The sequence below is a fragment of the Crinia signifera genome, chromosome 1 (genome assembly GCF_055691185.1).
Source record: "Crinia signifera chromosome 1, ASM5569118v1, whole genome shotgun sequence".
Taxonomy (NCBI): Eukaryota; Metazoa; Chordata; class Amphibia; order Anura; family Myobatrachidae; genus Crinia; species Crinia signifera.
In genome coordinates, this window is record NC_139217.1 from 477,911,242 (window position 1) to 477,923,609 (window position 12,368).

General features: G+C 52.0%; 1 protein-coding gene across 1 annotated transcript in view; it reads right to left on the reverse strand.

The window, feature by feature from the left end:
* LOC146024700 (transmembrane protein 8B-like) overlaps window positions 1-12,368 on the reverse strand; it is a 52,200-nt gene that overhangs the window by 23,000 nt on the left and 16,832 nt on the right. Inside the window, exons 6-9 of the mRNA XM_083155468.1 lie at window positions 11,488-11,611; window positions 11,206-11,348; window positions 8,449-8,627; window positions 6,526-6,672 (exon numbers count right to left, since the gene is read on the reverse strand). Coding sequence (XP_083011594.1) covers window positions 6,526-6,672; window positions 8,449-8,627; window positions 11,206-11,348; window positions 11,488-11,611 — 593 coding nt within the window. The remainder of the gene's footprint in view (window positions 1-6,525; window positions 6,673-8,448; window positions 8,628-11,205; window positions 11,349-11,487; window positions 11,612-12,368) is intronic.

Sequence of the window (12,368 nt, forward strand, 5' to 3'; positions counted from 1 at the left end):
CACCATTGGAGGGGGCGTGTCCATCACTATCTACTGGGCGTGTTCATCATCTCCTATTATTACACATAATGAAACACACTAGACATAATGTCACGCACAATAATGCCCATCACACATGCCACACACTGTAATGCCCATTACACATTATGTTAGGGCTTAAAAAAATATTATTAAAACAGGGACAATAGGGACTGTGCACGTCGAAGGCGCGCGCCAAAAATTAACACATACTTACATGCATATTACATATCACACAGCCATTACATAGTATACCACATTCCATAATGCCCATTACACGTTGTACGTGTAATTCCCATTACATGTTACGCCTCACACCATGATGCCCATTACATGTTACGCCTCAGACTGTGATGGCCATTACAGATTATGCCATGGGGGGGGATGTGAAATGTTCTTTGCCAGGAGTCACATGCTCCCTGGGAAGGGGGTGGTTAAATGCTCGTTGACAAGGGGAGTTTCATGCTCATTGCTGGGGGTCCGCATTGCACACCAGCGCTCCCGTGAATCCGCACTTCCGGGTAGCGCTGTGCACTCTTCTTATAAGATGCCCACCGGAGCCGCAGCCTCCTTCCCTTTTGAGCCGCTGGCTGGATGCTGCATGCCGCACACTGAAGCTACTTTACCTGTCAGCGGCAGGCAGCATCTGGTCAGCCGCTCAAAAGGGAAGGAGGCTGTGGCGGGCACGGGACACTTGTACCCCAAGTGCCCAGGGGCAAATGCCCGCCCGCACACATAGTATACACACACACACACACACATACAAAAAAAAACGGTTTAACCTCAATAATCGAATAATCCATATGGATCCGCCTGGTATCAGATTGAAGGCCCAGCGATTTGGGTTCGACTGAAATCAACCTCGAGCTTCAGTGATGCCGAAGGGGGAACTGGCAGCCATTGAACTGGGTGGGGGTCGGAATTAGCGGGTCCCATGTTATCCTATAGGGAAAACGTTTCAGCTTTGCCTGGCAGTATCTCCGGTTCCCAGGGGCCTAGAGACACGGGGCTGGGCTCGTTGGAAAGCCCCAGCCCTCAGCTATGATTAGGAGGTGCCTGTGCACCCCCGGCACCCCCCTTGCGCACGCCTATGGTGCGGACGGAGTTTCAGGCTGTCAGTGTATACGGAGGATTCCCAGCCTGGCACGGAGAACGGGAGAAGCCGGCCGCCTCTGCGCACTGACAGGTTTGTGTGTGGGGGCGGGTTTAGACACCGGAGTCCAGACGCTCCTGCTGCACGCTGGTAGGAAGGGGGAGATGAGTTTAACTTTAGACGCCAGCAGCTGCTGCACTGACAGGGAGACGAGGTAACCCCTCCTCCGTCTCCCTGATCCACAGCCATGAGAGCCCTGCGCCCACACAGACCCCACTGTCGCTTGCTCCCCCAAGCGGCAGCGGGGGCTGCCTTACACAAGCTACGCCACTGGTTAGCGCTTAGTATAAGCGGTGCCGCACCACACAGTCTTTAATTATGGCTAATGCTTGAAAACACATTATTCAGACGGATAAGCTCTAAACGGTCGGGCCGGTCACATATATCATGTCCACCGAGTCCCCCCTGTGATCGCCATGGGAGGCAGAGCCTTTGGGTTTATCCACCGGGACCCGAGTCCTGGACTTGCTTTACTCAAACTGGCACATATCCTGGCCTGGCTTGACTCAAATTTCCCAGGGTCAGGTGCCACTCAATCACCACTGCCAGCTATTCAAGTGTCTGGGGGTCTGCCTGAAATGCCCACTGTTGCACTGAGTGGTCTAACACCCACATAGCTTGGTCCAGTGCGACGATCTCCACAATTTTCACTGCAGAGTAAGTTTAGCCAGCTGGGAGGCTCAGAGCCCACCAGCCACCAGTCATGGAATTCTTGGGCTTTGCTGGGGCCCAGTCACTCCAATCCTGTCCAGTATAGCCTCAGCCACAGTCATGACCACAAAGGCCCTCTGTGCCTCCTCTGTCAGATCATTCCTCCGCAGGCCATCCCAAATGCATGGCAGTGTGCGCAAATGTACAAAGGAACGCCTCTATGTCGTCAGCTGGGGTGAGCTTCAGTGGCCTCTCCTGCCCAGCTTATCTCAGCTCCTTCATTTCCTCATGAAATATGTGCATCTGAGCTTGCTGACCCTCATACATCATCTGGACCTGAGCTTGCTGACCCTCATACATCATCTGGACCTGAGCTTGCTGACCCTCATACATCATCTGGACCTGAGCTTGCTGACCCTCATACATCATCTGGACCTGAGCTTGCTGTCCCTCATACACCATCTGGACCTGAGCTTGCTGTCCCTCATACATCATCTGGACCTGAGCTTGCTGACCCTCATACATCATCTGGACCTGAGCTTGCTGACCCTCATACATCATCTGGACCTGAGCTTGCTGTCCCTCATACACCATCTGGACCTGAGCTTGCTGTCCCTCATACACCATCTGGACCTGAGCTTGCTGACCCTCATACACCATCTGGACCTGAGCTTGCTGTCCCTCATACACCATCTGGACCTGAGCTTGCTGTCCCTCATACACCATCTGGACCTGAGCTTGCTGACCCTCACACACCATCTGGACCTGAGCTTGCTGTCCCTCATACACCATCTGGACCTGAGCTTGCTGTCCCTCATACATCATCTGGACCTGAGCTTGCTGTCCCTCATACATCATCTGGACCTGAGCTTGCTGTCCCTCATACATCATCTGGACCTGAGCTTGCTGTCCCTCATACATCATCTGGACCTGAGCTTGCTGTCCCTCATACATCATCTGGACCTGAGCTTGCTGACCCTCATACATCATCTGGACCTGAGCTTGCTGTCCCTCATACATCATCTGGACCTGAGCTTGCTGACCCTCATACATCATCTGGACCTGAGCTTGCTGTCCCTCATACATCATCTGGACCTGAGCTTGCTGTCCCTCATACATCATCTGGACCTGAGCTTGCTGTCCCTCATACATCATCTGGACCTGAGCTTGCTGACCCTCATACATCATCTGGACCTGAGCTTGCTGTCCCTCATACATCATCTGGACCTGAGCTTGCTGTCCCTCATACATCATCTGGACCTGAGCTTGCTGTCCCTCATACATCATCTGGACCTGAGCTTGCTGACCCTCATACATCATCTGGACCTGAGCTTGCTGACCCTCATACATCATCTGGACCTGAGCTTGCTGACCCTCATACATCATCTGGACCTGAGCTTGCTGACCCTCATACATCATCTGGACCTGAGCTTGCTGTCCCTCATACACCATCTGGACCTGAGCTTGCTGTCCCTCATACACCATCTGGACCTGAGCTTTCTGTCCCTCATACACCATCTGGACCTGAGCTTGCTGACCCTCATACACCATCTGGACCTGAGCTTGCTGTCCCTCATACACCATCTGGACCTGAGCTTGCTGTCCCTCATACACCATCTGGACCTGAGCTTGCTGACCCTCATACACCATCTGGACCTGAGCTTGCTGTCCCTCATACACCATCTGGACCTGAGCTTGCTGTCCCTCATACATCATCTGGACCTGAGCTTGCTGTCCCTCATACATCATCTGGACCTGAGCTTGCTGTCCCTCATACATCATCTGGACCTGAGCTTGCTGTCCCTCATACATCATCTGGACCTGAGCTTGCTGTCCCTCATACACCATCTGGACCTGAGCTTGCTGTCCCTCATACATCATCTGGACCTGAGCTTGCTGACCCTCATACACCATCTGGACCTGAGCTTGCTGTCCCTCATACACCATCTGGACCTGAGCTTGCTGACCCTCATACACCATCTGGACCTGAGCTTGCTGTCCCTCATACACCATCTGGACCTGAGCTTGCTGTCCCTCATACACCATCTGGACCTGAGCTTGCTGTCCCTCATACACCATCTGGACCTGAGCTTGCTGTCCCTCATACACCATCTGGACCTGAGCTTGCTGACCCTCATACATCATCTGGACCTGAGCTTGCTGTCCCTCATACATCATCTGGACCTGAGCTTGCTGTCCCTCATACATCATCTGGACCTGAGCTTGCTTACCCTCATACATCATCTGGACCTGAGCTTGCTGACCCTCATACATCATCTGGACCTGAGCTTGCTGTCCCTCATACATTATCTGGACCTGAGCTTGCTGTCCCTCATACACCATCTGGACCTGAGCTTGCTGTCCCTCATACACCATCTGGACCTGAGCTTGCTGTCCCTCATACATCATCTGGACCTGAGCTTGCTGTCCCTCATACATCATCTGGACCTGAGCTTGCTGTCCCTCATACATCATCTGGACCTGAGCTTGCTGACCCTCATACATCATCTGGACCTGAGCTTGCTGACCCTCATACATCATCTGGACCTGAGCTTGCTGACCCTCATACATCATCTGGACCTGAGCTTGCTGACCCTCATACATCATCTGGACCTGAGCTTGCTGACCCTCATACATCATCTGGACCTGAGCTTGCTGACCCTCATACATCATCTGGACCTGAGCTTGCTGCCAGTAAACTTTTTAGTAATTTTATCACCCTGTGCTTCCCGTTTAAGGGCAAACTTAGGAGGCTCAATATAATGTGCCAGATAGAAAGACTGAGTCAACACCCGCCTAATTTGCTGGGTACGCAACACAAAATGGCAAACTTTTTTTGTTATGATGCTGTGGCCCTGTAAGGCAGGCTGCCATTTATACACTGCTATCAACTCCAAGTTCCCCTGTTCTTCCACTACAGACACAAACTGGGGATGTATGCACAGGCGAACCAGTACTCAGACACACTCCAATGTCTCCAATGTCCCTTCCTGGCTCCCAGGCCACCGGCGGTGTGTAAACAAAAACAAAGCTCGCCAGTATTAACCACAGGTAGCTGTCTTACCCAAGAGGTTCTTCTGCTGAATTGTAGATTCCAGCTGTATGGCCCCACAATGGGCACCTAATGTCACAAGGAAGCACATACACTGGATCTAATGAAGACTTGGTCTGTGTTTTTGTAGCAGGTGAACAGCGCACCAGGTAATCAGCACAGCAAGAAAGGTTACAGCATTGCAGCATACAGGAAGCTTCAGTGGTCCCCACTGTGGCCCACACCCCATCCTATTGCTTGGGCAGCTAATCCACCATCAAGAGAAATGAGAAACACTTCTGCCCTATGAACACTTATATCAGGATAGCACAGGTGCTGGTAATCAGTCCAACCCAGATCATACCAATTAGGAAACCAGGACTGGATCTAATTTCCCTGCTGTTGCTGCTGATCTTGGTCTGGATTTTCCACATTGTCCTCATGTAGAAATATGGGGTGAGATTTAATGGGATATGATTTTTAGTAAGGGTCTGAAATCGTACCTTATCGCATTTTTCAAATTCGTAAATTTTTTGGGAAGAATTCAACTATTTAATGGAATTCGAATTTGCTAATTAAAAATGAGATATGGTGTGAGTTTAAGTCATGAAAATGTGCGAATTGTAGTCATGAAAATGTGATTTTGAGACATGGTAATGTGCGTTTTATTAGGAAAAAAAATGGCACAAGGTCCCTCCTCCTGAGCATAACCAGCACCTGGATCATGAAGCTGGACTTGGTTCCAAATATACAGGGGACGAAAAGCGTAAGGGTCCCCCGTATTTCTGAACCAGCCCCGGACTCTTGGACCGGTCTTAGTTCCAAAAATACGGGGGACAAAAAAACTGGGGGTCCCCCGTATTTTGGAACCAGCAGCGGTCTCCAACAGACTATGGGTGTCCCCCGGCCATGCCATGCGCACCGTGGTTGGTCAGCCCTGGACGGGGCTGGTATTTTAACTTTTACATATTTTTTAAGACAGGACCATGCACAGATCTCATTGATCGCCTGACAGAACCTGGTCTATTTTTGTGATGTTTGGTAATGTTTACAAAATATCACACCCTATTAAATTTGCGAGTTGTATTCTTTATAATGGGAAAACATCTGGATACGAATTGAAGTGTGAGAAAAAATCAACAGGTCAAAATGTGCAATTTTCGTGGCAAAATTTTTTTTAATTTTTTTTTTACAGCAATTCGCATCCTATGAAATGTGCAATTTTCGGAAAATGTGCGAATTCAGCTGTTTTTTTAGAAAGATTCGCAAAAGTCTAAAAATCGCATCTCATTAAATCTCGCCCATATTGTATCTGCCACAGTATGTAATAAAGATGCCGTTGTACCTTACTGTGTGATTGCCCGATACTTAGGGCCAGAAGTACGAAGCTTCAAAAGTGATAAAATGGAGAGTGATAAACAACCAGCCAATCAGCTCCTACCTGCCATGTCACAGATAAACAACCAGCTCCTACCTGACATTTTTCAAACACAGTCTGTGACATGGCAGGTAGGAGCTGATTGGCTGGCTGTTTATCACATTTGAAGCTTAGTACATCTGGCCCTTAGACACACCAGGGTGCCGCGCTGAGCTGTATGGCGGTGCAGAGCGGTAGGTAAAAATAAAGCACATGCAAACCTGGTGTGCTCACAGTTGCTATGAGTAACCGCACCTGTTTGATGATTGGCTGTAGCCTGGCCATGCTGATAACCGTCACCCACACCGACATGAGCGAGCCGAGGAAATCACAGAACTGCAGGACGTCATACTCCATAATACAGAAGACTACGATGCCGGGCTGGTCGCAGGCGTGATAGAACTGCGCAGACAGATGTGAGAGAAGGTTACACGTCACAGAATATATACTGCAATGTTATAGCACAGTGTATACAATCACCCAGAGACCAGCGTATACCGTAACCCAGAGACCAGCGTATACCGTCACCCAGAGACCAGTGTATACAGCCACCCAGAGACCAGCGTAACACGTCACCCAGAGACCAGCGTAACACGTCACCCAGAGACCAGCGTATACCGTAACCCAGAGACCAGCGTATACTGTCACAGAATATATACTGCAATGTTATAGCACAGTGTATAGTCACCCAGAGACCAGCGTATACCGTAACCCAGAGACCAGCGTATACTGTCACCCAGAGACCAGCGTATACCGTAACCCAGAGACCAGCGTATACCGTCACAGAATATATACTGCAATATTATAGCTCAGTGTATACAGTCACCCAGAGACCAGCGTATACCGTCACCCAGAGACCAGCGTATACCACGACCCAGAGACCAGCGTATACCGTCACAGAATATATACTGCAATGTTATAGCACAGTGTATACCGTCACCCAGAGACCAGCGTATACAGTCACCCAGAGACTAGTGTATACCGTCACCCAGAGACCAGCGTATACAGTCACCCAGAGACCAGCGTATACAGTCACCCAGAGACCAGCGTATACTGCCATCCAGAGACCAGCGTATACCGCCATCCAGAGACCAGTGTATACCGTCACCCAGAGACCAGTGTATACCGTCACCCAGAGACCAGTGTATACCGTCACCCAGAGACCAGTGTATACCGTCACCCAGAGACCAGTGTATACCCTCACCCAGAGACCAGTGTATACCGTCACCCAGAGACCAGCGTATACCGTCACCCAGAGACCAGCGTATACAGTCACCCAGAGACCAGCGTATACAGTCACCCAGAGACCAGTGTATAACGTCACCCAGAGACCAGCGTATACAGTCACCCAGAGACCAGTGTATACAGTCAACCAGAGACCAGTGTATACAGTGACCCAGAGAACAGTGTATACAGTCACCCAGAGACCAGTGTATACAGTCACCCAGAGACCAGTGTATACCGTCACCCAGAGACCAGTGTATACTGCAATATTATAGCACAGTGTATACAGTCACCCAGAGACCAGTGTATAACGTCACCCAGAGACCAGCATATACCGTCACACAGAGACCAGCGTATACAGTCACTCAGAGACTAGCGTATACAGTCACCCAGAGACTAGTGTATACCGTCACCCAGAGACTAGTGTATACCGTCACCCAGAGACCAGCGTATACCGTCACCCAGAGACCAGTGTATACAGTCACCCAGAGACCAGCGTATACAGTCACCCAGAAACCAGTGTATACAGTCACCCTGAGACCAGCGTATACAGTCATCCAGAGACCAGCGTATACCGTCACCCAGAGACCAGCGTATACAGTCACCCAGAGTCCAGCGTATACCGTCACCCAGAGACCAGTGTATACAGTCACCCAGAGACCAGCGTATACCGTCACCTAGAGACCAGCGTATACAGTCACCCAGAGACCAGCGTATACAGTCACCCAGAGACCAGTGTATAGTCACCCAGAGACCAGCGTATACCGTCACCCAGAGACCAGTGTATACCGCCATCCAGAGACCAGCGTATACCGCCATCCAGAGACCAGTGTATACCGTCACCCAGGGACCAGTGTATACCGTCACCCAGAGACCAGCGTATACAGTCACCCAGAGACCAGTGTATACAGTCACCCAGAGACCAGTGTATACCGTCACCCAGAGTGTACTCACCGTGGAGAAGAACATGGTGAAGATGTAGACCGAGGCCTCCAGCAGGTAGCGGCTGCGCAGGGCGATGAGCACCGGGGGCAGGAACATCAGGTTACTCAGACAGAGGAGCAATGTGGACAGAAGCTGGAAGCCATATGTGAAGGCCTGGGCATTATCTGTGCAGCCCCAACCACTCCATCCTGGGGGAGAGTGACACTCAGACCACAGGAGACCGCAGTACCCCCCAACCACTCACTGTACCCCTCAACCACTCCATCCTGGGGGAGAGTGACACTCAGACCACAGGAGACCGCTGTACCCCCCAACCACACAGAGTACCCCCCAACCACTCCATCCTGGGGGAGAGTGACACTCAGACCACAGGAGACCGCAGTACCCCCCAACCCCTCACTGTACCCCCCAACTACTCCATCCTGTGGGAGAGTGACACTCAGACCACAGGAGACCACTGTACCCCCCAACCACACACAGTACCCCCCAACCACTCCATCCTGGGGGAGAGTGACACTCAGACCACAGGAGACCGCTGTACCCCCCAACCACTCACAGTACCCCCCAACTACTCCATCCTGGGGAAGAGTGACACTCAGACCACAGGAGACCGAAGTACCCCCCAACCACTCACTGTACCCCCAACCACTCCATCCTGTGGGAGAGTGACACTCAGACCACAGGAGACCACTGTACCCCCCAACCACACACAGTACCCCCCAACCACTCCATCCTTTGGGAGAGTGACACTCAGACCACAGGAGACCACTGTACCCCCCAACCACACAGAGTACCCCCCAACCACTCCATCCTGGGGGAGAGTGACACAGACCACAGGAGACCACTGTACCCCCCAACCACACACAGTACCCCCCAACCACTCTCAGACCACAGGAGACCGCTGTACCCCCTAACCACACTGAGTACCCCCCAACCACTCCATCCTGGGGGAGAGTGACACTCAGACCACAAGAGACCGCTGTATCCCCAACCACTCACAGTACCCCCCAACCACTCCATCCTGGGGGAGAGTGACACTCAGACCACAGGAGACCGCTGTACCCCCAACCACTCACAGTACCCCCCAACCACTCCATCCTGGGGGAGAGTGACACTCAGACCACAGGAGACCTCTGTACCCCCCAACCACACACAGTACCCCTCAACCACTCCATCCTGGGGGAGAGTGACACTCAGACCACAGGAGACCGCTGTACACCCCAAACACTCTAACCTGGGGGAGAGTGACACTTAGACCACAGGAGACCGCTGTACCCCCCCAACCACACACAGTACCCCCCCCAACCACTCCATCCTGGGGGAGAGTGACACTCAGACCACAGGAGACCGCTGTACCCCCAAACCACTCCATCCTGGGGGAGAGTGACACTCAGACCACAGGAGACCGCTGTGCCCCCCAAACCACTCCATCCTGGGGGAGAGTGACACTCAGACCACAGGAGACCACTGTACCCCCCAACCACTCCATCCTGGGGGAAAGTGACACTCAGATCACAGGAGACTGCTGTACCCCCCAACCACACACAGTACCCCCCAACCACTCCATCCTGGGGGAGAGTGACACTCAGACCACAGGAGACCACTGTGCCCCCCAACCACTCCATCCTGGGGGAGAGTGACACTCAGACCACAGGAGACCGCTGTACCCCCTAACCACAGAGTACCCCCCAACCACTCCATCCTGGGGGAGAGTGACACTCAGACCACAGGAGACCACTGTACCCCCTCAACCACTCCATCCTGGGGGAGAGTGACACTTAGACCACAGGAGACCGTTGTACCCCCCAACCACACACAGTACCCCCCCAACCACTCCATCCTGGGGGAGAGTGAAACTTAGACCACAGGAGACCGCTGTACCCCCCAACCACTCCATCCTGGGGGAGAGTGACATTTAGACCACAGGAGACCGTTGTACCACCCAACCACTCACAGTACCCCCCAACCACTCCATCCTGGGGGAGAGTGACACTCAGACCACAGGAGATCGCTGTACCCCCCAACCACTCACAGTACCCCCCAACCAATCCATCCTGGGGGAGAGTGACACTCAGACCACAGGATAACGCTGTACCACCTAACCACACACAGTACCCCCCCAACCACTCCATCCTGGGGGAGAGTGAAACTTAGACCACAGGAGACCGCTGTACCCCCCAACCACTCCATCCTGGGGGAGAGTGACATTTAGACCACAGGAGACCGTTGTACCACCCAACCACTCACAGTACCCCCCAACCACTCCATCCTGGGGGAGAGTGACACTCAGACCACAGGAGATCGCTGTACCCCCCAACCACTCACAGTACCCCCCAACCAATCCATCCTGGGGGAGAGTGACACTTAGACCACAGGAGACCGCTGTACCCCCCAACCACTCACAGTACCCCCCAACCCTTCCTTTCTGGGGGAGAGTGACACTCAGACCACAGGAGTCCGCTGTACCCCCTAACCACACAGCCTTACAGACCATAATCTGTCCCTCTAGTGGTCTCTGCTTATCTCCCTCCTCAGGGAAACCTTGTATCTTACAGTAGTCGGTCATGTACCTCTGTGCTAACGCGTTTCACTTGGACAGTCGTCCTCAGGAAATGCGTGGTCCCTCACCACAATTATCCTCAGTGTTCACCAAAAGCCTGGGAACACCGGATGTCCCGTTACCACCCACCCCATCAGTGAGGCCTCCGCATCCCCCAAGCTGTAACAGTTACATGTAACCATCCATAACCCCGCCCATTGCGTTACCTGCCCGGCACTCGCAGGCGGCGTACAGGTAGTTGTTGGTCCTCAGCAGTTTGCACTGTCCGTACGTCCCGCACTCATTGATACACGGGGAGAGGAAAGTGCGCAGGTTTATCTCAGCGCTGACATTCCCGCATGGAGTCCACCTGGAGCACAGATATACAGTATAATGGGGGAGGGGGTACACAATATGGGGGTACACTGTAAACAGAATTATGCTGAATGACAAGGGGCCACAGCTAGATCTGAGGAGCCACAGTATAGATCTGCACATGGATATCTCACCCGTGTTCCATGGCGCACAGAGAGCGCAGGCTCAGGTACCAGGTGCCAGTCTGGGGGTACGGGATGCGGAGACGGCTGACAAAATTACTGACATTTACTGACAGAGAGAAGCCAGAGAGGGCATCTGAGGAGGAGAAGGGGCAGAAACCAGACAATTACCCCAAAGCTCAGAGGGGCAGAGTGTGATATAACAGATGGACACCCCAAATATTATCATACACTACCCCCCCCCTGCTCTATATATAATATAACAGATGGACACCCCAAATATTATCATACTCTACCCCCCTCCCCAACGGCTCTATATATAATATAACAGATGGACACCCCAAATATTATCATACACTACCCCCCCCCCCGGCTCTATATATAATATAACAGATGGACACCCCAAATATTATCATACACTACCCCCCCAACGGCTCTATGTATAATATAACAGATGGACACCCCAAATATTATCATACACTACACCCCCCCCCCCCCCGGTTCTATATATAATATAACAGATAAACACCCCAAATATTATCATACACTACCCCCCCCCCCGGCTCTATGTATAATATAACAGATGGACACCCCAAATATTATCATACACTACCCCCCCCCCCCCCGGCTCTATGTATAATATAACAGATGGACACCCCAAATATTATCATACACTACCCCCCCCGGCTCTATATATAATATAACAGATGGACACCCCAAATATTATCATACACTACCCCCCCCCCCCGGCTCTATATATAATATAACAGATGGACACCCCAAATATTATCATACACTACCCCCCCCCCGGCTCTATATATAATATAACAGATGGACACCCCAAATATTATCATACACTACCCCCCCCCCTCCCCCCCCGGCTCTATATATAA